We start from the raw sequence: 25,677 nt of genomic DNA, 5'->3' as shown, positions 1-25,677 counted from the left end.
GTCCTTGAAATGTACAAAATATTAATAAAAAAATTATAAAAATGGAGGCAACTTTGCCTATGGCGCAATGTATACAATATATGAAAAGATCTTTACTACAGATACTACTATGGCTCTGCAGATTTTTTTCTTTTATTTTAACCTATGTGACTTTTCAATTTAGTAACAGATTGGAATTTTGTGTTGTAAGATTTATGAGTTTCATGCTTTCATAGTGGTACTTGGGAGAGCTTGACATTATTTTAGGTGGTACACACTGTAAAAAGTTTGAGAAACACTGATAAGGTAAGTGTATGTATGCTTTTGGAAAACATTTAAAGCTGCTGTACAGAATCTTTGAAACAAGCTAGCTTAAAACATTTTTAGAATATAAACAGAGCACTCTGCTTCTCTTTACAGCTCCTCACTCCACCAGGGCTCTGTTTGGCATTTTCTGATCGTGCACCACATTTGCGCACTTACTGCAGCAGTCATACAGACAACTAGATGATCCAAAAGTTGGCCTACCTATTATTAGCTGAGGTTTTAGTGGAGTTCTGGCTGAACCACACAAAAATATATCATTAATTTTAATCTCCCCAATCAATGATAATGTTATGTTGGAATGTTGTTAAAGAGGGTCAAAAATGTTTCAACTCAGTTTGTTTTGCAGATTCTGTATAGCAGCTTTAATATAGGGAGAACACAACTTCCAGATTGTATGAGTAAAATTGTTTTTGTCTTTGTCAGTTTAACAGTTTCTGTTATGCCTGTCACTATTCCCTGTCTGTTTACCTGGTTCTTCCTGACCTTGTACTTTCTCCTCACGTTCCCTTCTTTCCTCTCTCCCTTTGGACTATCCTACTCCCTCAGTTTTCATCCGATTTTCACCATTCACATTTTAAACTAAATTCTGCTTCTTTACCAATTTTCAGCAGAAACCTCTGCTTCTTCACCCTTTTTTTAGCAGAAAATTCAGCTTCTTCACCTGTTTTCAGCAGAATTCTCGCTCTCTTCATTCCTTTTTAGCAGAAAGTTTAACTTTTTCACCCCTTTTCAGCAGAATTTTCACTTTCTTCATCTTTTTAGCAGAACAGTCATCTTCTTAACGTCTTTTCAGCAGAAAGTTCAGCTTTTCACCTCTTATTAGCACACATTTGAGCTTTACCTCTTTTTCACCAATTTTCAGTAGACAACTCAGTTTCTTCTGCACCCTGCACATTTTTTTTGTATCATCATATCTTTCATTTGAATGAGGACCAGTCTGGAACAATGAGATGAGCAGGAGGGTGGGGTTCGAATCTCGCTCATGGGAACATGTTTTTGTTTTTTTTTGTTTACTTAATTTCAGCAGAGACCTCTGCTTCTTCACCTGTTTTTAGCACCAAGTTCAACTTTTTCTCCAACTTGCACATTAGTCTCTCATCATATGTCTCTTTGGGACAAGAAGTGGTTTGGCTCAGTGAGATGAGCAGCTGCCATGAGATCCGGCATAGGTTCCAATCCCACCTGTGGGCGTTGCGCACGTTCCCAGCTTGCGCTCAGTCTACTTTCTTGACACTCTTCCGTGTACCCTTTCAAATTTCAGCCATTCAGCCATTTTCCTTATGCCATTTTTTTTGGCCCGTTGAGATGAATAGGACCACATTACAAGTGCGATCACTCATTTTGCTCGCCGAGGTGAGCTGTGTTTTAGCTCAGTGAGATGAGCAGCCGTTCTCATACCGGAAAGCCCGGGTTTGAATCTCACCCATTGCCATGTTGTCAGCAGATACGTCAAGCTGACAAAACTTCAGCTTGTGCAGCCTTTTTCAGCTGACTGTTTTGCTTGGTAAATACTTCTGCTAATTAATTACAATTCTGCAATATTTTTGTGATTTTAGCAAATTTTCTAATATTCATTTCAGCTTTTTCATCTCTTTTCAGCAGAAAGTTCAATTTCCTCAGCTGTTTTCAGCACAAATTTTAGCTTCTTCACCTCTTTTTCAGTTTCTTCATTTCTTTTCAGCACAAAGTTCAGCTTTTTCACTACTTTTCAGCAGATAGTTCAGCTCCTTCACCTCTTTTTAGCAGAAATTTCAGCTTCTTCACCTCCTTTCAGCAGACACTTCAGGTTCTTCACCTGTTTTGAGCACAAGTTTAAGCTTCTTCACCTCTTTTCAGCACATTTTACTTTCTTCTGCACCCTTTTATGTCATCATATCTCTCTTTGGGACAACAGCTAGTTTGGCTTAGTAAGATAAGCAGCTGCTGTGATACCCGGTGGTGTAGGTTCGAATCCTACCTGTGGCTGTTGTCACATGTCTTTTCTGCTTGCACTCACTCTGCTTTATTGATACTGTTCAGTGTACCCTTTCAAATACAGCAGTTTTCAGCAAAGACTTCAGCTTCTACAATAATAATAATGATAATAATGGATTGGATTTATATAGCGCTTTTCAAGGCACCCAAAGCGCTTTACAATGTCATTATTCATTCACTCTCACATTCATACACTGGTGGAGGCAAGCTACAGTTGTAGCCACAGCTGCCCTGGGGCAGACTGACAGAGGCGAGGCTGCTATATCGCGCCATCGGCCGGTAGGGTAAAGTGTCTTGCCCAAGGACACAACGACCAGGACAGAAAGGCCGGGGATCGAACCGGCGACCTTCCGGTTACAGGTGCGCTTCCCAACCCCCTGAGCCACGGTCGCCCCCACACTTCTACACAGTGTTTTCAGCAGAAAGTTCTCCTTCTTCTGCTGTTTTCAGATTCCACTACATGGCATTCACACTGCATTTTTGCAGGAAATGCAACTTTTTCTAGTTTTATCTGCCTCAAGTGCAAGTTTCTTTACCAAAGCAAAACAAAGCAACTAGTACGGAGTCTCCCTGTTAATGTTGTTGCAACAGTGTCATGAGCAGTGTTGGGAAGGTTACTTTTAAAATGTATTCCATTACAGAATACTGAATACATGCCCCAAAATGTATTCTGTAACGTATTCCGTTACGTTACTCAATGAGAGTAACGTATTCTGAATACTTTGGATTACTTAATATATTATCATGCTGTTTACAACTATGTGAATGTACTATTGCTGTGATTTATTACTGTTACTGAAGGTCCGCGGCTCCGAACAGTAGTAAAGGGACCTCGGGCTAATACGGTGGGTTCTGTGTCGGGCTGGTAGCCGAAAACTAGCTTTACTTTGTTGTCTGGGTCAACTTTGCTTGCGGGAGACAGAGAGAGGCGTTGAAAGGCTGCTCCAACGGAACTTATTTTTTCCGGAGGAAAACACGAACACAGTGTACAGTCGAGTCTTAATAGCTTACTTACAAATGGGCTCGTCAGGCACTCTTCTTGGCTGCGGTGGTTATTATTATATTTACATGCTTCCAGCTCCCGTTTTTGCTCCGTGACAGCTCGGACTTTTCCTTTCTCTCCCTCCCTCGCTCACAGACACATAACGTGTATGGCAGTCCATTCTCCCTGCAGCACGGACTACACTGCCCATGAGGCTACATTCTTTAGGGCCATGCCTGTAGCATTCTGTCTATTAGCTTAGCACAACAACAACAACAAAAAAGCGCTCTCTCACCCAGGAAACACGCAGAGAGAGAGCGCGTCACCCTGTAACCATGGCAACCGTAACGCTGCCGCCTGGAACAACAGAACACAGCTGTCAAACAAACCCAAACAATCCTGACCCGCGAGAATATGAAACAGGAAAGTACCGCCGTGTAATCCATTTATTTCAACAAAGTAACTGTATTCTGAATACCACCTTTTTAAACGGTAACTGTAACGGAATACAGTTACTCATATTTTGTATTCTAAATACGTAACGGCAGTACATGTATTCTGTTACTCCCCAACACTGGTCATGAGAAATGTTCATCAGCACTATCATTACAACTGAGCAGTCCTGTCTTGTGACATCATAGCTATCAGACTCAAAAACAGGTCATTGGCTGTTAAAGTCATATAACATACTGGCAAGAGATGAAAATATTGAAAACTGGTGAATGCAAAGCTTTCAGCCATTAGATTATTGCTTATGCAATTTTAGGAAAACACCATAATTTGAAAAAAAAAAATGCTACTGGGGATGGTAATACTGTTATTAAAAATGTGATTAAAAACATAAAAAACTGCTTCTCCAAATTTTTTTTTGAAGTTTATTTTAATCAGAATATGAATAGTGTAAAATTCGAGCACTTGAGTATCAGTCTTGAATCCTTCTGTGTAACCATGATTTTATTTGTGATTTCATCACATTGCATCATGTAATTCAAGACTGGCAATGGTCACTAGAAATTTTTAACTTATTTCACAACTCAAAATTTTAACAATATCAAATTTTTGGTTTTTTTTTCCTTAAATTTCTTCTTATTAACTTAAATTTTTGAGTTATTCTTGGAGTTTTGATTCCAGTAGCAGAAACCAGCTTCCACAGAATGTTTCAGAATGGTTTCATTGCTAATAGAAGGTCAGGGTAACTGATTCATGACTTAGAGTTGGAACTGTATTTGTAACTCCACCCACACCATTATTCCAAACCCAAGCTCTGTCTTTCCCGTCTTCTTAGAGCCAATAATGTCAACTACATAAAGTGTGTCACTGACATCATTAGAAGCATTAATGGTTTTTCTGTTTTTTGTATTAATGACTTTGTCCTTGTGTCTCGGAGTGTCAACTTGGAAGACAGTAGGTTGTTTTTCTGACATCCAAAAACATTTATTATTGTTAACAAACAAACAAACAAAAAACAAATCCAGGATTGAGCTCCCGAAACACTAAAATGTTTAAAGAATTAAAACTGAAAAGAATTTAAAATTGTATGATTTACAAAAAAAATTTATTTACAGCACTATACAAAAGTCTTGGGTCAATCGTCATTTTTTAATATTTTGCTAGGAAAATGGGAAATAGGTTTAATCAATAGCTGCACCTAATTTACATGGAAAAACAGTACATGAGGCAAAACCAGGGTTTGTACAATTCTACTGACCACCTATATTCTTCAACACAGGCTGGACTCTCTTAAGTGCCATTTGTTGTACTTTCTTTAAATAGTCTTCAGGTCTACAGTTTTCCAAGCATCTTAAAGGAGGTAGATGATCTGCAGACTCTTTCAACAATCTCTCCTTTGTTCCTGTCGGTGTCTATATAATCCCACACTACCTCCGTGATGTTGAGATTCCAGCCTCTCGGAAGGCTAATCCATGACTTAAGTCTATTCTACGATGATTTTACTGGATTGGTTAGGAATGATTTCCAAACTACAGAATGAAGCTGTTGCCAACAAGGTGTTTTCTAGATGGTTCAGCATGACAGACAATATCTGACAGTACATTTATGCATTCTGTTATGTTCCAATCCCAGTTTATAGTCAGTACCATTTAGTCTCCAGCTAATAGTCAGCTGCCACTAAGAGCTTACATAAAGAAAAATACAGCAGAAAAAACAGCGCAACACAAAATTATGACCAAGTTATAACTATTATATTTCCATCAATCTTGATACCACTGACTCAATGGCAGCCCCAAACCACGACAGAGGCTCCTCCATGTTTTCAGGACTGTACTGGCAGTTGCTCTGCTCCTGTAGAAACAGGAAGCAAACTGACATGTCTTCATATGACACAAGCTACTGTTTTTGATACATCATTAGTCCCCCACTGTTGCTTTTTCTGTGTGTGACCTTTTGCAGGTGAAAGTCACAACTTTCAGATGTACTGTTTCAGCTTTGTGACTTCTTTCATCCACTGATCCAGTTTTTTTTCAGGACCTAACAATATTTGATGACCAACTCTTTGGGAATCATCTGGTAATTGTTAAAAATACGAGAATGTCTTTAGAACTGTTGGTACGTGTCACTCATCTAAAACAATGTTGCCAGCAGAAATTTTACATTGGCTCTTTGCTTGTTGTAAAGGGTAAATAGATCAACTCCACTCGAGAACTCTACAATGTGTCTTGTCATCCACCTGTTTAAGCACACATTTATACAACTCTTTTTTTTGTGCTTTCTATTTAACAAACACACACGCACACGCACACACACACACACACACGAGAGGTGGCTCAAGACTGTTCTCAGTAATGTATTTGTCAGTGGTTCCATTTTCAAAGTTCATTCTTGATTTACTGCAAAACTTGACCTCTGACCTTGACCTTGAGGTGGCTGATCCCATAACACACTCATACAGTGTACACATAACAAACTGAGATTAGGAGTATTTGTAATTGACTGTACAGTAGGGGATCAAAAATGCACAAATGAATTTTTCAATCAACTTCAAGTAACATTAATGTGTTGTTTCTGAGTTTTTTGAGATTCTGTCTCTCTCCATTAAACTGAAATTATTATAAAGAACTATTAGACTATTCATTTAATAAAAATTCAACAGGGGATCGAATAATTATTTCTCCCATCAAAGTCACATCAAAGTAGAAGCAAGTGTACTTTAGAAAGTTACATGAGTAAGATCCAGCCTGGAATGTTCACTAGTGACCAGCTGTCGATTTTTAACAAGTGAACAGTGTTTCCCTGTTTCCACGTGTCAGGAAGTACCTGTTTACAGTTGTCTATTTAAATGAAACATGAAGTAAACACAAAGATAAAGTTAGAGACCCACGGGCATTTAGATTTCAGGGAGCAAACAGCATCAAACAAGGTGCGTCTCAGAAAGAAACATTGAATTAAAGAGCTTAATTAGGTTTGACATAAAGATCCCTCTGTGTGACCTAAAACAAATGATATTAAATAAATATATTTCATTATGTATTTCATGTATTTCATTTCAGTGATAAAAAATAACATTTCAGTACATGCCTGGTTTATGCCGCTAACACGCTCATCTTACAGCAACGGTGGCTCAGAGTTATGACATGTTTTATTATTTAAACTGCTGAAAAAAATTGTTTTTTCTCTGAAATTATTGACTTTATCATCATGTTGGAAAACAAAATTGTGAAACTTGTGATTTGAAAAGCATCTTCAGTGTGGAACGTCTTGTCCCAAAGTTGCTCCATGTCTACTCCGTACCAAAAAATAACATCTTCTGTCTTCATGCAGTGTCCCTCCTACTGTCCTATATTCTTGTATTGTGCGCTGCTGTACTGCTGACCTGGTGAAATATTTATCCTCTTTGCGTTCAGCTCTGCAGCAAATCCTCGTGCCTTTTGATAAAAGAAGAGAGAGCGCTCCCGGTCTATTATGAAGTTGTGGTAGATGGTGGCGAGTTGGGTGCACAGCTGCAACTGAGACTTTTTGTTGCCCAGATCCATGGCTGCAGCGAGAGCTAGGTGGTAGTATCCAGCAGCATCAAAAGGGTCCTGTTGAGGCAGGATTTCAGTTTAGGCATATCGCAGATCACTATGTTCATCAGATTCACATTTTATTGTTTAAAATACAGAAAACAACCCTACAGTCTACGGTCCAGTCCATTACCTTCAGATCAGTGAATATAATGTCTCCCAGTGTTTGGTACAGCCTCACATAATACAGTGGCTCCTCATCGAACTGCAGAGGTGTTGGGCAGAGGGTCAGGGTCTTCAGGTAATAGTGCTCAGCCAGTTCATACTGTTTCAGACAGTGGTACAGTGAGCCCAGACGGTGGTACGCCACTCGCTCATTCAGACGCTCACCTACATGTACACAGTTTATTTGGTTTTAGCACGGGAACTAATGTCAGGATATAAGCCAGTGATACGTTTTTATAGGAGCTAACTTTGAAGTCTAACCATACCTGCTGTTCACAGCTGTCATGATTTATTTGAATTTGTCATTACATGCCCCAAAATTACTAAAACCAAAAGAAGGCACTTTAATTTTATCGTCATTATATTAATATAGATTAATAACAATAAAAATGCTGCAAACAGCAAGTAAATTACACTAAAAATGAAAATGTTTGTTTGACTATTAGGATGTTCTCTGTATTATTTTAGCACGATCTGATATCGTGGTGTTGGTGTTGTTCCCAGATCAACATAGTAAATGTTGTTCCAGGATCAATATTGGAAGTGACCAATCAGAATGTTGTGACGTCATACATTTGCGACTTCGGGAAAAAACGCTGTAAAACAAAAAACTGTACTTAAGCTGCGAGAAACCGCCTCTGTCCGCCGATCAACGGACCCTAACCCCAACCCTTTAATAAACGCTAAGCAGAATTGATATTGTCCTTGCAACATTGGAATTTCATAAATGCACGAATGGCTTGGCGCGCAACAGAATAACGTCACAACATTCTGATTGGTCACTTGCAATGTTGATCCTGGAACAACATTTACTATGTTGATCTGGGAACAACACCAACACGACAATATCAGATCATTCATTATTTTGAATTGTGAGATAAAGACTTTAAAGTACCTTGAGGCGACTTTGACAACATCAACAGACAACAAACTCACTTTGTGTCTCAGGTCATACAGGAGATAATGAGACTAGACAAACTGATGTTTAGAACACTACAGAGAAGTTAATTACTAAGGCATGTTGAAAAAGAAAATGCAATCGTTAAAGGCAGATTAACTAAAATAACAGCTGATACTGTTGTGGGCAGTGGGAAGCAACTTAACTGGTTTCAGGCTCTGGGATTTGTGGATGCGCAAATCACCACAAAAAGGCTACAAAACAAAGTTAGTAAATAACCTACTAACACTCTTACTTTGTCTGAGTGGCAATAGACAGAAACACAAAAAAAATTGGAAAGCAGTAATTGTGTGCTGAGGAAACTTTTAGTTGAATGTCTATTTGAAGTTACCTGTAGGAAAAATGGAAACCCTTACATATGTAAAGTTTGTAAAACTGTTAATGTTACCGCTCCCCCATGCCATTAATGCTTCCATAGTTCAGCATATAGTCACCTGAAAACACACCTATTATCCAAAGTGTTTTGAGAATAGTTAATTTATGTTCTGTGTTATGTAGATTAGCAATCAATGGCAGGACAGGTACACACTGGGTACTACCAACAAGCCCTAAACCTGAATATTTTAAGTCAGCATCAGCACCTGACGAGCCTGAAAAAAGGGGACCGGGTGAAGCTGCATCTTCAGTGGTATTTTTGCCTGCTTTTAATTATAGTAGCAATAGTTTTGAAAAGCTAAGTACAGAGAATACACTTTGGTCCAGTGTTGACACACTTCATGAAAGGCAAAAGATGGAAACGACTTTGGTGTGTGCTGGTTTTGCTTACCCAGACTCTTACTGATGTCAGCTGCAATGTGAGCAAACTCCACTGCTTCCCCATACAGCTTGAGACAGAACATCACTTCAGCGAGCTTATTGCACAACCTCAGTTTACTATGGATGCTGTTGCTCTTCACTGCGATTGGCAGAGCACGGTCCTACATGGAATAAACATAAAAATACAGCCATTTAATTATGATAATTACATCTTGATGCATTCTCAATCATCCAGGAAAGTAAATCTCCAAAAGTTGAATCTGTTCATCTGGATGTAGCGTTTTGTGGGAGAAACGTTTCTCCCACAAAACGCTACGTCCAGATGAACAGATTCAACTTTTGGAGATGATAATTACAGTGTTTTCTAAGCTTTTATTAGTTTGCACCAATTTTGGAGAAATTACAGTAATATCATCATAGCACAATAATGCTGAAAAAGTTTTAACAAACATGGATAAATAATCTAATCCTACATATGAATTACTAAACTCAAGAGTACTATGACATTATTCTAACATGAAGTACCCTGTAGAAGATGACGGCCTTGTCCCTGTCCTGGCAGCTGTCGAAGAAAATGTCTCCTGCAGTTTCAAGAAGCTTCAAGATAAAGCTTGTGTCTCCTGTGCTCAAAGCTACATCCTGAGCTGCCTGAAAACACCAGAAATACAGGATTTCAGTGTATGATGAATTTCATTTTGGCTAAAGCTGAAATCGCTAAAATTGTGAAGATGGCTCTTTCATCCACAAATTTTCTTTGCTGATTATCTGACTTAAGAGTTGTGGTAAATGGAGTAATTCTTTTATAATACTTTTCTACTCTACGCAGACCCAGGACACACTGGTGAGATTACATCTCTCGATTGGCCTGGGAATGCCTCAGTGTTTCCCTGATAAACTGGAGGAAGTGACTGGGGAGTTGGCTGTTGTCCCCATAACCTGACCCAGAATAAGTGGAAGAAGACAAATGGATGGATAGAAGTTGAGAGATATTCATGACGGCTGACAAAGTTTTCAATATAAACTTGCAATTCTGAGAAAAATAAAAGTTTAAGACGATACCAAAGTTCCACATGTATGGCTACAAATGAAAACACTGGTATCAGACCTGAACATAAATGTCCACCAGTTCAATCTGGCCCAGCAGCTGGTAGATCTTCCCGGCTTGTAGCCAGCCATATGCTTCCTTCTCCTTGCAGCCCAGGTCAATGAAAATACCCAGACTGGTCTTGGTGTAGTCAAGAGCAGCTCGGTACGCCCTGAAACAATTCAAAGACAACTTTTTTAAAGGTCTACAGTGGTCCCAGTGTTAATTTTATTCCATTCAATTTTATTTACCATTCACAACAACAGTTGCCTCAAAGCACCTTACACTATAAGGTAAACCCTACAATATTAGAAAAAATCATAACAATCATACAGCCACCTATGAGCAAACACTTAATGACAGTGGGAAAGAACTATTTTTAAATACTCTTTCTATCTGACAATCACATGCATTCATATTCTGATGGATGCATCAGAGAGCAACTTGGGCAACTTGGCATGCAGACTGGAGCATTCGGCAAACGAACCACCAACCTTCTGATTAGTAGGTGACCTGCTCTAGCACCTGAGTTATAGCTACCACAGGTTAAGTATACGCTAAATGGCAGGGGAACATGATGAAAACAGCCCCACCAAGGCTGGAGATTAGTGGTGTGCGATACTGCATATTTTGGTATCGATCCAATACCAAGTAAATACGGGCCAGTATCGCCGATACCAATACCGATACCGATACATTCAATAAATAAGGTGGATGCGTCATTGAATTGCTAATTAGTTTTAGCAATTATTATTTTTCATGACCTTAAGTGTTTTTTGTGATGTTTCCTTTTTTATTAATAAATAGTTAAAACCCAGGACATAATTAGGACAAAGTTTAAAATTAAATTAAAAAAATGCTTTATTATTGTGGCGGGTCGTGGTCTGTGTTGCCGCTGCAGGTGAGATGGACTCACCTTCATGGCATCTACAATCATGCCTCGCAGGCTTAAAACCTGTGAGCTGCTTGTGCTGTTGTTGTTTTTGGTGGTGATGTGTACAGCTGGCAGCAGGAAAGCTGCAGCCGTTGAATGTACTGTTACAACAACCGTGTGATTACTGTAAGGGTGGACAGTGCGCGGCTCGAGGTGAGCCAGAGGCTGGAGCCCGGCTCACTTCCACGCCTGCTGCGCCGCCGCTGCTTGCCACATGGGTGGCCACCAGACCAGCTCCGGGGCTTCCGCTGGAGGCCACAGCAACCTCCCTGAACAGGATCCAGTAACCATCACAGTGGCAGACATCCAAAACAGAGTCTCAAGCATGAAGAGTTGGACAGCATCAGACCCTGACATGACTCAAGCCTACTGGCTAAAGAAGCTAACTGTACTCCATGAGTGCCTTGTAGCACAAATGAACCAGTTGCTAACGAATGAGACACACCCGAATTGGCTAACTGAAGGCTGGACAGTCCTGCTCCCGGTAGATAGAGCGGTTGTACGAGATAGTAAGATCAGACTGACCAACCTGTGCAATACCTGGATTGACTACAAGAAACCCTAGTCATGGGATGCCTCACACATGGATCCTTGAATGTGTAGAACTATACAAGATCAACCAAGAGCCTTCATCAGGAATTCAATGGGGATGTGGCGAACAACACTAGAAGCTAACTTCAAGCCAACTGCACAAGTCACCCTCAACTGTGGGATTTACCAAGGAGATGTCCCCACTGCTGCTCTGCATAGGCCTGAACCCCTTCAGCCAGATCATTGACAAGACTGGCTACGGATACTGACTACGGAATGGAGCAATTGTTTACCACCTCCTCTACATGGATGATATCACTGTATGCTAGGAGTGAATGGGACATTGATTCACTCATTCACACTACTAGGATCTACAGCAGTGACATTGGAATGTCATTCAGACTGCATAAGTGTAGTTGGATGGTAACTAAGAGCGGAAAGGTAGCCAGGACTAAAGGGACAGCACTACCAGTAGGCAACATTATAGACATTAAGAATAGCTTCAAGTGCCTGGGAATCCCTCTGGTAAATTGGAACCATGAAGAGGCTGCTAGCAAAGCCACAACCACCAAATTTTTATTTATTCTTTATTTAACCAGGAAAAAAAATATCTACTGAAATTTCTTTTACAAGGATGTCCTGGCCAAGATGAGAAGCTGCACAGTGTGGAAAATTCAAAACAAGCTTCATTACAACAATTAAAACAATTTTGTTTACTAAGTTGGTGACCAAGACCTCTGTGGGTCTCTGTAGAGATTCCAACTCTGACAGGAAGAGGTCTGTCAGACCCAAAGCCACAACTGAATCAAAGTACAAGTTTGTGAGAGTTGTTCTAAAACTTTTGACCGGTAGTGTATACTTCATTCAGATGCTGATGAATATAGAACTGTATCATCTGCATACATATGGTAAGAGGAGAATTTGAGCTGCTCACAAATGTTATTAATACGAAGTAAAAAGAGCAAGGGTCCTAAAATAGACCCTTGTGGAACCTATTTATTCAGTATGAGTGGCTCAGAGAACACCGAATCAAACCGAACAGACCGGGTACGTTTTGTTAAGTAGCTTTTAATCCAACTAGTCATATCTGTACTAAAACCAAGCTTTTGCATAATATTGATAAGATCAGTGGTCCATGATGTCAAAGTGGTCCATGATGTCTAATACTAGTACTCTAATTGTATTATGTCCCGCCCTGAAGCCAGATTGAAAATGGATTATGATGTTATTATTTTCAAATAACTGTTGAACTGGACAGACACAATTAACTCAAACACTTTTGCTAGGATTCAGCATCAGCAGATGCTGAGGGAGGTCTGTAGGACCCAATTATTATTATGGGCGAGGAAGCCAAAGTTATTTGCAAAGCCAAAAACTCAAACTGTCTGGGAATAGATATAAAATGCAGCAGTGATGCTTGTAAATCCTCAGACACATACATGGTGACACCTTCAGCTCTGTCTTTTCTATCTGCTCTAAACACATTATATCCAGTAAGATATAAAATATTATATTTATCGTTGGTTTTACCCAGGACTCTGAGACAATCACTATATCAGGTTTAGTAGTTATGAACAAAGTCTTGAACACATCTAGTTTAGGGACAAGACTCCTTGCATTGAAGTGTAAAGTCCATGTCTATGACTAAAGTCTTCAGGTGTGGCTAGATGATGTACGCAGAAGGTACCTGCACAAGGTCAGTTGAATGGGAAAAACAAGATTGGCCTGCCGGTCATAAAATACCTTGCTGTGCAAAGATGCCCCTGTGGCAATCCAGCACATAACAGCAAGGTGCAAGACGCTAGCAGGCAGGGCATAGCTTGGAAGTCCCAAGTTCAAAATGGGATACATCCCTAGGGTGGTTGAAAATGGCTGAGATAAGAATACAGACCTACAGATACAGTCATACAAACTGGCGATGGCTAACCAACCAAATATAGTAGTGGTGGACAAGCAGAATAAGACAACCATGGTCCCCGTGGTCATCGGAGAACTCGGGTCAGTGACCCCCTAAGCTAGGCAAGTGGCTCCAGCAGATTCCAGGAATGACATCCGAGATCTCTGTCCAGAAGAGTGCAGTCCTAGGAACAGCTAAGATACTGCACAGTACCCTCAAGCTCCCAGGCCTCTGGTAGAGGACCTGAACTTGAAGGATAAAAGAGGGGCGAGCGGTATAAGTGAAATTATAATGTATATAGATCCCTTTTGAGTTCTGTAGAATGAAAAAACGAAACAAAAATATTCTAAGCCAGCACTGGGCAAAATACATTTAGCACTGTGAAAGTAACATGACAGTAGTGTTTTAAATTCTTCTCCTCAAAGAAAGGTCTGGAATAATCAGGCCTCGTCTTATCTTAAAGACCTCAATAGTACCGTAACACTCAAATAGAGCACTTTGCTCTCAAACTGCTGGAGCCTTCAGCTTTCAGTCCCGATCTGATCTAAACCACAAAACACTGTACTTTGCTACTGCATAAAAGTGAGTGAATGTCATATTCCAGTCATACTGCAATTCTAAATGCACATACTGTTCTGTGCCAATAGAAAGGTAGATCTGGCTGATTGCTTCCAGTGCTTCTCCCTCCTGTTCTCTGTATCCGGTGCGTCTCAGCAGCTGGACTTGGTGCTGACTGTAGATTATCCACTGAACCTGGTTTGGAATCTTACACTCATACAGACGACACAGACATCTTGTTACACTGAGCTCGTCTGGCGAAGTGACAGAGAGAAAAAAGGACCGTTTTAACACAGAATATAAGATGAACATACTGCTATGGTTATGTGACATTCATACTTACACTCTAATAAGTTAGCATTGATTGCCAGAAGCAGAGCCCACTCATAGCATCCTTTCCCATAGTCCAGCTGCTGTTGCTTCACATAATACTTTCCCAGCTCCATCAATACGGGGATAAAGTTTTCCACATTGCTTTCTTCACTGAGCTCAGAGAAAAGTTGAACTGCCTCAGACAGATGCCTCTCTGCTAGTGTTTTTGCTCCAGCCTTCAGACACAACAACCCTTTATGAAGATGAGAAAGAGTCATAACATAGTTGGAACGAAACATTTATGCACAGTAGGATATTCTAGCTTACCTAGATTGGCCTGAGCTACGGCCCCGTTTGGCATATCTTCAAACTGTTGGCAGATGTCAATAGCAGCCTGGTAGCTCTCTGCTGCCCTCCGAACATCACCCATACATCGAAGTGCCACGCCCCGCATGTTGAGAACCACACCTTTGTATTGCATTAAAGAAATTTACTTTAACATTTAAGAAATGCCTGTTTGCCAAATCTTGATCCTACAGTACACTCCACATAGTTTTATTAATCAGTCAGAAGTCCAAGTCTTTCTAAAGTTGACCACTTTCTTTAGTTAAAAGTTTCAGCTGTATGTAATATATATAACAAAAGGAGTTAGTAACCCTGATATATAAAAGTCAAAATCCCAGATACCAAAATAGTTATTTGTGCAAAGCTGTGGTTAAACTCTGAAGTAACTCTGAATGAAGATGTGGAAGACAGCCAGAGATGAATATTAACTAATCATTAAATGCCGAGTGATGCATAAGTGTGAAGCAGAAACACTCCGAGGCCAATTGCAGCATAACTAAGGAAGGATTCAGGGTCACCTGATCCAGTTCTGACTAAATAAAAGGACAAAGGGTGTCATTTTAGATGAACTCAATGCTTTTCAGGGAATTTTAGGACATTCTGATAATGATGAATTACAGTAGTGCAGTCTAGAAGTAATAAAAGCATGAACAAGTTTATCATCATCACTCTGAGACAGAATATTTCTAATTTTAGAGATATTGTACAAATGGAAAAAAGTTATACATATTTAATACACGCATTGACGGATAAATCCTGGTGAAAAATGACTGTTACTGGAGGCCAACGTAACAACATCCAGAGTAAGCGTCTGGTTACTAAAAATGTTTCAAACATTTTCAGGGCCGAGTACAATAACCTCAGTTTGATCTGAATTTAGAAGCAGGAAATTAGAGCTCATCCAGGTCTTTATGTCTTCAAGACATTCCTGAAGTTTAACTATTTGTTGTGTGTTATCAGACTTTGAGATAGACCTCGGTTTATAACTACATTTAAGAGTGTGAAACAGCACATTACAACTTTGAAATATGAGCTGCAATTTTAAAACAAAGTATAGTTTGAAGACAAAATGAAGAAGCTAAACAGCTCAGCACACACAGCTTTGCCTGTTCCAGTCTCTTAAGGTCGAATGACATATTTTGGGAATGAAAACTCAGGAAGAGATATTCCATACAGATCTGTGATCAAAAATATAAAAAATGAATAACATATGATACCACTTCCTGTTTACGGGGCTTTACAGCCAACTTGTTGTAAAGGACATTTGCAGAAGCAAATCTTAAACTGAAGGTCATCTGTGAAAATTTGGGTGAAAACTAAAAAACACTTTAAAATTCCTTAAGCTATAATAAGCGGTAGTGATAAAGGAAACAAGAATGCTGAGATTGTCGGTCACACTCTGGAACTTTTTGGGAGGTTTTTTTAATGCATTTTAATCATTTTAATTTTAATCCAATTTATAGAAACACCCTCACCTTCCTGAGGAGTTGTGCAGTGTTCTGGCATAGAAGCCAGAATTGATTCCAGTATGTCCAAAGCAAGTGCAGACTGACTGTTGTCAATGTGAAGCCACGCCAGCCAGATGAGAAAACCTTTTCTTTCTGAAACAGAGACATAAACTTGCCTCGAAGGACTGTTGTTGATGAGAGCCTCCATATGGCAAATCGCATGTCCCGTCATCTTGTGTTTGCAATAGAGTTGGCAAAGACAAACAGTGAGCTGGTGGCTCAAAATGTGGTAATGGTTTCTCTCTCTACTTTGGAGCTTTGTAAAAGCAAGAGCTTTGCGCAAATATGGAGCCATCTGAGGTGGAATGGGGGTTTCTTGTTCAGCGACACTGTCCAAAAGTAATACCATACTGCCAAGACAGTCAGAGAGCGTGGCAGAGGGCAGCAGGGAAGCTCTCCTGACTGAACTGGCACTGAGGTGGGGACGGTGAAGTTCACTGTAAAGCTTTCCCAGTGCCAGATATCCATGACTGGGAGAGATCCTCCATGGTCTTTGAGCTTCATCACAAAGAATGAGTAGCCTTTCCAGATAAGGAACAACTTGAGCTCCCATAGCAGAAGTCCAGTGGTGCTTTGCCAATAGCAGACAAGCCCGAGCTTCTGCCATTTTGTTGTGAGAGAGGATAGCTTTCTTGAGCATGTATTTAAGAGAAGAGTTGTCCTCTAAGCTTTTCAGACAATCTGGGATTCCTATTAGTAAGGCAACAAGTCGTTCTGTCACAGCAAAGAAACTTTCTGTATTTTTCTGCAGAAGATATATTGCAGCAAGGTTGGAGAAGATGCTGGCCAGCAGTCTGAGGTCTGTGAAGCCTTCTCTTGGGACACTGAGAGTTTCCTCAAAGTAAACCTGGGCTTGATTGAACTTTGACCTACCTACACAGAGCTTCCCCAACAGGAAGCATAAACGAGTTTGTGACCAGAAAAGGTGTTTCTTCCTGGCTGTCTCCCTGGCAACACCCAGAAAGCCAATCAGTTCATCCTCATCACAGTGACCAGTGAAAGTGGAGGAGGCAAGTTTTTCAGAACTCAGTCCATACAGAATGCCAAACTCTACTTCGTAGTCTCGGCCGTCCAAAAAAGATAAGAGTGGAATGAATGTGTTTTTGTTCCCTTCAACTGGTTGGACCATGAAAGAGGGAAGTTTGGGGGGTTTTGCCTCCGTAGCCAGGCCCGATTCCTCTAGAGTCTCACTCTTGGTTACGGTGTAATGAGGGGTCGACTCTTTTTCTTGATCAAGAAACCTGTGAATATTGATCTTGAACTCATCCTGTTCAGACTCAACTTTTCTTGAAGAGCTGGCTGCAAAAGAATAATGAGAGAGAAAATAATGATGGCATGCACAGGAGGCAAATTGGTAAAGAAGTGCTAATTTTATACTTACGTGAGGTTTTTTTCTCAGACTCTTGACAAGTGACCATATCTAAGATTAAACAACAGCTATTATGAGAAAGTGAATGAGTAAACAAAAAAATCTTAATGCTCAGAAACAAAACTCAGTGTAAATTTTATACACAAATGTATTTTATACTTGTCTTTGAATCTTTATTCATACAAAACGGTAGCGATAGAGAACTGCATGCATCCAAAACAAGTGAGAAGTTGGACTATGGCCACAAAAGTCTTGAAATTCATAGACACAAAGAAATGCCATGAATTATTATATGCAGAGTAATCTAACTGGAATCTTTGCTCACAAAATCCTACAAAGGCAAAAAGAGTGTAACTTTGTCACAGTAAAGCAAAGGACACTAGACACTGGTTTCTTTTAACTGTGACAACATGACGATTGTTGCAACAGTTTTTGTACCTATATTTAATCAAACACAACCACAACCACAGCAGTGGCAGATTACAGTAGGGCAGGGCAATATGGCCAAAAATATTTATCACGATATATATTTGAAAATTTGCGATAACGATATAACTGACGATATGATTGCTGCGAGACAACATACTTTACAACTCCACAACTTTATTAGTGCAAAAAACCCCATCAGTGTATTTTCACTTAAACAAGCAGCTGTTTTTATGTGCATTAAAGCTATATAAAAATGTAACAGTGAAAATGCAAATTTCTTGCAGACAGTTTAACCAAAAGGCATTTCCAGTGGAAATTGGCCGACATATCCTCAGCACAACCTCAGCATATCCACAAAACTTAAAAAGAGGTTATACACACACAATACAGTAATATTATGTTGAAGCACAGTACGTATCACTCCGCACTATCGATTTTTGAGAAAATCAAAGGATTGATTTTAAGTGCGCTTTATTTTCCGAAAAACACGGTAAGAACGACGGCCAGCTTGCATGCTCTACCAAAAAATGTACTTTGGTGTGTATTTGACGGAAGAAAGCCAAACCAGTTCCACTCCAATGAAGTTGCAGCATTTTTACAAACCAGTTCTGGTTCATTTGTTTTATTCAACAATCCGCTTTTGCCCTTCTCATTCTCTGTCGCCGCCATGCTTTTTCCGCCATGTGCGTATGAAAACAAAGGCACTGCACATGCACGTTTTACCCATATCCTATCGCGATATTTCATTTTCTTATCATTGCCTAACGTTATACCGGTATTACAATGAACGGTATGATGTGGCCCAGCCCTAGTTTACAGTCATCTGAATCATTTCAGCTGTGCTAGCAGCAACATTTCCCAGATGACAATGTTGGTGAGCAGGCTGGTTGGTGGCCTGGTACGTAATGTTTTTAGCCTTTTCATCAAATGCCACCAACACGTCAAAAATTTCCATTTAATAAGTAAGTAATAACTTGGAGGATTGCAATTTTAAAGAGATTCATGTCCCTAATTCATACAACACCTCATTATGCTTGTAGATTATGCCTCCATGAACTTATCAATGGAAGTTAACCAATGCTGACAGCACCACTTACAGGTCTTCATGTTGGACCTGGATGGCGGTTCTTTTAGAATTGCACAGGTTTTTATTCTTGCCATTTCTCCCAGAGCCACAAACTTTGGCACACTAAACAACCTGTTGTTGGGCTGAGTTAATGTATTTGTGTCAAAATGTCTCCGACACAACCAATTGTAATGGTGGATATCTACTTTTAATGTATAACCTACTACCAAACACAACTACCTATCTTGCATTTTGGTGATCTAGATCTGCTCCATCGTTCAATACTTTTTTCTTCTCTCCCCATGTTCCAGCTGCTCCTGGCTGGTCTTTTTTTTCATAATCTTGCTGACATACAGACAAAATACTAATGACACAGTCTTCATTGGGCGATCGTGGCTCAAGAGTTGGGAGTTCGCCTTGTAATCGGAAGGTTGCCGGTTCGAGTCCCGGCTTGGACAGCCTCGGTCGTTGTGTCCTTGGGCAAGACACTTCACCCGTTGCCTACTGGTGGTGGTCAGAGGGCCCGGTGGCACCAGTGTCCGGCAGCCTCGCCTCTGTCAGTGCGCCCCAGAGTGGCTGTGGCTACAATGTAGCTTGCCATCATCAGTGTGTGACTCGATGTGTAAAGTGCTTTGGGGTCCTTAGGGACTAGTAAGGCGCTATACAAATACACACCATTTACCATTTATTATTAGTCATCCAACAATCACTAGCTAGCTAGATAACGGCAAATAATATTAAACCAGAATGTAAGTATTGGTACTATGAGCATACTAGGTATCGGTAAGCTGTTTTCCTTTTCTTTCTCACCTAGTTTGTAATTATGCCCAATATCATTATGAGATTTCTTCTTCAATTTGGCAATTGATTCTTCGATGACTTTTTCCTCTTGCAGAATTGAGAAAATCCAATCCTCTTCATCTAAAAAAATCTCTGCAGAGCTGGAGTGGTGACAGAGAAGAAAACAGGTACACATTGTCATCATTTCAACCTAAAATGGTGTAATACAATATAACTGTATACTGTATTGGAATCGGCTGTTACACTCACTCGTAAGCATCAGTGGACGGTTTTACCAAGCTTGTCTTGACCAGACCTATTTCTCCTGTTGCTTCCTTCTTCCCCGTGAACCAATCAAAACAAGGCACCAAAAATCCCACAATCGTGATGCGATCACCAGGTGACACGCTCAGCTCGTCTGGGCCCTCAGCATCATACTCCTTTGTAGCTAGACAGGTTCCTCTGGCTAAACAGAGGAGAGACTACATGAAGATAGTCCCAAACTGTGAGAGAGGTTTCTTATCATAAGTATCTCTGAAAACTAGAAAAACAGCTTTTATTGTAAACTCTATTTCCATATGTCAAACTAATGCATATTTGCCCATATGTAATCAGTGGTATACGTGGTGTATGTGTGGCCAACTGTTATATCACCAAACCCAATAAATACAAAGTGTTAGATGCAGTAGTGTTAAGCATGCCACCTGACTGCGTAGTGTAAAGTTGGGTGAAGGGGGGATCATTGTCTGGGGTTGCTTTTCAGGAGGTGGGCTTAACCCCTTAGTTTCAGTGAAAAGAACTAGCAGTGCTTCAGCATACCGAGACATTTTGGCTAATTTCATTCTCCCAACTTTGTGGGAACAGTTTGCAGATGGCCACTCCTGTTTCAAAATGACTGTGCACCAGTGCACAAAGCATGCTCCCTAAATGGTGTGGAAAACTTGACTGGCCTGCACAGAGTCCTGACCTCAATCCAACAGAACACCTTTGGGGTGAATTGGTGGCGATACTGTGTTGTAGTCCTAGTCCTAGCACAGTGACCTCAAGGCTAGATTGGAAATGATTATATGAGATAAATGAAAGTAACTGAAGTTAACATAATGCAAACACTTACCAAAGTGCAGAGGGAAGTCACAGGTAGATTTCCCATCACCTACTAAAATGCTTTCTGCACAAGATTTGAGAAACCATCTGTGGACAGATGGGATTATCTAAACTGATTTATGGTACTTCATGTTCACATCAAAGTTACTATGAGACTGCTTAAGGTCCACACGGGCCTTTATGTAGCTGTAACTCACTGATGGAAAGGGATAACTGGCTCCAGAGCAGGTCTAGGTGCAGTGCCCCGCGCTCCATCAGCCAGACAGAGAACAGTCCACCCTGAGCCTAGGAAGGGAGGCTCGAACTGGGCTATGTCTCCCTGCTCCAAGTACAGGTCTCCTCCAGAGGTTGAACTGTCAAACATCTGGCTGGCACTGCAACTGGCAAACAATGAACCTAACAACAAAGAGAGTGTGCAGGTTAAGTTTACTTATATAATGACAGTAAAACAGCAACTCAGTACACATGTATTTTAAATGATAAAACTGGGGGCAGCCCAGACCTCCCCCTGCCCGGCCACCTCAGGTGGCTGGGATACTCAAAGTCCTCCAGCTTGTCTGGGGAAGGCGTTCCTCCAGACAAGCTGGAGGTCATCAGGAAATGAATGACATTAAAAAGACAAAAGGCTCTTAGTGACATCATTGCAGTAAACTGACTGGCTCCTGCTGTTGTCTACATTATGAGGGCTAGAAATGTTCAACAGCGGGGGAGAGAGAGAGAACATTTTCTCATGGAAAACTGAAACAGTCTGAGCTGGAGCCTTGAGATCAACTGACTAATATTCACTCACCTGCATTTATTGCTGAACATTAACTGTAAATAAACACACTGAGCTTGAGCTTCCAAACTGGCATCCTGAGCCCACCTGACCTCCTCAGCTATGACAGTACGATCTGGCCATAAATTAAATAAGCACACCCATGAGTAAATTGGCCACTCCCTCACCCCCCCAAAAAAGGAATACCATGGGTTCCTATACTGTTTGGTATATGAACCCATGATACAGGTATGGTTTGTCCTTTAAATAAATGGACCACACTAAGGCTGCTTGTGAAAGTATTTCTCAGAACAAGTTTATATTAGTACTTTAAATTCATTACACAACATGGCATTTGAGTGTGATGATTTATATGTTTTCTCAATGGCTGCATATAAGATGTTGCGTTTGGTGTGAATTGGAATTATCAGCATATATACATATGTAACTTATTTAAAAAGTTAATTTATACTTTCACTCTGCTAAGATTTCACCAGGTAAATGCACCAGGTAGTAACACCTTTGTTACTAATTTACAGTTTTCTGATACCATGTCTAATCACCTTCTAAAATGATATTTTAGTGCCAACCTTCTTGTAGGAGGATGCCTCTGTAGAAAAGGTTAAGTGTTTCCTCCTGAATGGTCACCTCAACAGCAAAGTCATCCTTCAAAGAACTGAGCCAGAACATCTGGTCCAGCAATAGGTTCTCCATACAATGGCGCAGGAAACCTGCAGGAGAGGAGGATGTTCACAGAAGGCAGTGTGAGCTAATGGGACAAGATGTACCACAAAACATGACATTTTACACTGTGTCATTATTTATTAACAAGAACTAAGACAAAAATGCCAGAGCAGTGTGGAAAAACCAAATACACATACTAATCCAACACCTTTAGCAACAATAACTTGAAGTTTTATGTATTAATTTAAAAGGAGGAATTTTATCCTCATCTCTACAACATCTTTACTCATCTTTTGTCTGTTTATTGAGGTTAACAGGCGTTTGTTTATGTCCAGCTCTCTTAAGTTCTTGTCACAGTATTTCAGTTGGGTTCAGGTTTGGATTTGACTGGGCCGCTGCAACACCTTGGTGTTTTTCCTTTTTCAGCCATTCTGTTGTAGATTTGCTGGTGTTCTTGGGCTCACTGTCCAAGCTAGAGCCTCCAAACAGAGTCCCTCACACTCGACTCGATCCACACAGAACATAGTTCTGTTTTCTACGGTCTCGAGTTACCCAACTTGAATTGTCATTAGATGAAGCTAAATCCCAATTTCAATTTGATTTTAAATCTAATTATTTAATACTGAACTAAGCAGGACTAAAGGTTTAGAACTGCATGACAAGATCTCTAATATGAAAATCCTGCTGTTGGTTTGTTTTTATGACATTACATATACTTCCACTTCAGTGTACTCCATACCTATTTTGTAATATGTGGTGAACTTCCATATCTCTTCAAATGTTGTGAACATTACATAAATGGCTTTTCTTTCACTGCTGATGGAGATGAGATGGGCGGACAGCTCCTGAAGAAAACAAAACACAATGTGTTGATACTGAAGTTTCTTAACTCCAAGAACAAAGAATCACAACTGTCCATCTGATCCAATTATCATTTGACTGCTCACATTTAGCAAACTGATACATAATGAATGTCATTTAAACATCAAACTGAAGGTTTTGATAGCCACTTTTCATGTCTCAGTCTCATTTTCTTCAACATAGCAGTTACAGGAAGTACAGCAGGTTATCAGCAGGAGTATAAGAAGAAAAATGAGCTGTGGCAGCACAACAAGAAGAGAAGAGTTAATATTTTACTGAAATGTGGTCCAATAACGTTTTACAGCTCGAGCCATAAAAACTCTTCAAAGACCATCACTTTCCAGATGTTTTTCAGGTATGAGACAGAGAGTGAGCAAAACCACCTGAAGATAAACAAACTTCAGAATCAGTATTTAAAAAATAAACAAAAACAGCAGAATACATATATGATAATGATCTGCCCAAAAATGTGTCTCGAATAATTCAAACAGTGGCAGGTTGCTCGCTGACCACAATCACATGGCTGCCAATGCACACAAATGACTTCACATCAAAACACAACACAGTGAAAAGAACACAAATGTCTGTTTTCTGTGGAGGTCGATAACACTCACTCACCGTCTCTTCTCTCAACCAACCTTTGTTTTCACAGGGGTGCTGCAACACCGAGCCACAAATATCACTGCAGAGCTGTCAGGAAGTGTTTGAACTCTTTCAATTAAAATGGTTGAGGAGTTACAGATGTTTGAAAAGATGTTGTGAAACACCTGTCTGACACCAGTGACAGAGTACGCTTTAGAGGGTTACACTCCTGATCTCCTCAGATGGCCACTCCCATCTTTTCCTCCTCAATCACCACTTCAATGAAAAAGCTTCTTTTTCATTGTATTACATTTGTATTACAAACACATGCTTTATAGAATATGAGGCTGCACAATGAGCAGAATATAAAGTATTTAAAATGAGTTCAATCTTAAACATATGAAGCAGTAATATTAATCTGTTTAACAGAGATTTGACATTTCAGATACAGTTAATAAAGTACTGTACGAACATATCTTTAAATGTTAAAGCTTTAATCTAAAGCGCTTTAAGTGGTCGGTAAGAATATTCCCTTTGAACTGTATGGGTGTCAAGGACGCACAGGCATCACTGGAAGACTCTGCTGCCATTTCCATGGAATTCCCAGCAGAATCCTGGAGCTGAGCTCACAAGTGTCAGCGGCTTCAAAAGCCGATTCCTGCTAAATTCTGTACTGGGAACTGCTGCAGCCACACATCACTTCATTGGGATTAAATCTTTCACCACAGAATATCAGTAGTGAGGTTTTGGGGCTCACTGAAACCTCAGTGGTAGAGTCTCACCCCAAACCAATGTTCCTCATTCACATCAGAAGGAAGCGACCCTCTCAGGTAAAATCCAGCATTTCATAACCTCTTTGTACCAAAAGGTTTATCAGTTGGCAGCTCCTTAGAGACAAAGGTATTAGAGCAAAAAGTCTTTCACAACTGTTGCTGCCACCCCTGCTGCTACGTCAAGACGTACGTTCCACACTCCATGAGGAAGGAAACCTCAATCAACTTAGGAACAGTGCCTGCCATGAGAGATGGGAGATCCATGCCCTGAGCACTCCAGGTACTCGTTCACTGCTCCCTCCTCCCCCCAAAAAGTGTATAGAAGAAGATTTTTTCTCCAAGTTCCACTTTAAGCTGTGTATTGGCCAAAAATATTCTTCATGTTCACATTCATGCTCTTTGCCTCTCCTCAACACCTTATAGCTTCTGTGATGGGCAGGCCAGAAGACGGTTGCCTTACTGAGATACTTCACTCAGTTTTAAGTTTTCAACACACAAAAAACAAACTAAGGAAAAGATATTTATTGCATTGCTATCAATTCATGGAGGAACTTTGTGTTGGAGCACATATATAATGGACTAAAATACTCAATAGAAGGCTTTTGTGTGTGTCTGTGTGTTATGAGTCAGAAGTTATACCTTAAATAGGGTATTGACCTCGGAGCTGTCAGCCTCCAGCACGCACAGTTTCCCTCTCAGCATTTCCTGTGACTTTTCATCTGCAGGAAGATGGTCTGGACCCCTGACCACATCCAGCAGTACAGGAAGAGCTAAACACACAACACACACTTAATATAGACGTGTCAGACAAGACTATGAGTGAATCAACTCTAATGTGCTGATTCTATACATTTCCTGTTCTGACTGGACAACCTGTGTTATCCAGTCAGAACAGGATGATTGTAATGACAATAAAATCAGTTAAAAATGTATCTGCTGACCA

General features: G+C 40.3%; 1 protein-coding gene across 6 annotated transcripts in view; it reads right to left on the bottom strand.

Moving 5' to 3' along the window:
- Positions 1-4,727: 4,727 nt before the first annotated feature.
- The window catches only part of sh3tc1 (SH3 domain and tetratricopeptide repeats 1), a 68,315-nt gene continuing 47,365 nt past the window's right edge, over positions 4,728-25,677 (bottom strand). For 2 of the 6 annotated variants that reach the window (XM_025899742.1, XM_019348849.2), the window contains 17 exons: positions 25,374-25,504; positions 23,258-23,363; positions 22,425-22,565; positions 21,275-21,473; positions 21,088-21,164; positions 20,244-20,439; positions 20,004-20,134; positions 17,711-17,749; positions 16,297-17,628; positions 14,804-14,944; positions 14,508-14,729; positions 14,238-14,418; positions 10,266-10,416; positions 9,686-9,808; positions 9,171-9,321; positions 7,415-7,611; positions 4,729-7,299 (listed from right to left, as the gene is read on the bottom strand). In XM_025899742.1, coding sequence (XP_025755527.1) covers positions 7,048-7,299; positions 7,415-7,611; positions 9,171-9,321; positions 9,686-9,808; positions 10,266-10,416; positions 14,238-14,418; positions 14,508-14,729; positions 14,804-14,944; positions 16,297-17,628; positions 17,711-17,749; positions 20,004-20,134; positions 20,244-20,439; positions 21,088-21,164; positions 21,275-21,473; positions 22,425-22,565; positions 23,258-23,363; positions 25,374-25,436 — 3,702 coding nt within the window. In that variant the 5' untranslated portion in view covers positions 25,437-25,504 and the 3' untranslated portion in view covers positions 4,729-7,047. Of the gene's footprint in view, positions 7,300-7,414; positions 7,612-9,170; positions 9,322-9,685; positions 9,809-10,265; positions 10,417-14,237; positions 14,419-14,507; positions 14,730-14,803; positions 14,945-16,296; positions 17,629-17,710; positions 17,750-20,003; positions 20,135-20,243; positions 20,440-21,087; positions 21,165-21,274; positions 21,474-22,397; positions 22,566-23,257; positions 23,364-25,373; positions 25,505-25,677 lie in introns of those variants that run through there. The other 4 variants (XM_019348851.2, XM_019348867.2, XM_019348880.2 and 1 more) reach the window with 3 other exon arrangements.

Source organism: Oreochromis niloticus, linkage group LG3 (assembly GCF_001858045.2).
Source record: "Oreochromis niloticus isolate F11D_XX linkage group LG3, O_niloticus_UMD_NMBU, whole genome shotgun sequence".
Taxonomy (NCBI): Eukaryota; Metazoa; Chordata; class Actinopteri; order Cichliformes; family Cichlidae; genus Oreochromis; species Oreochromis niloticus.
This window is presented reverse-complemented; position numbering and strand designations above follow the sequence as displayed.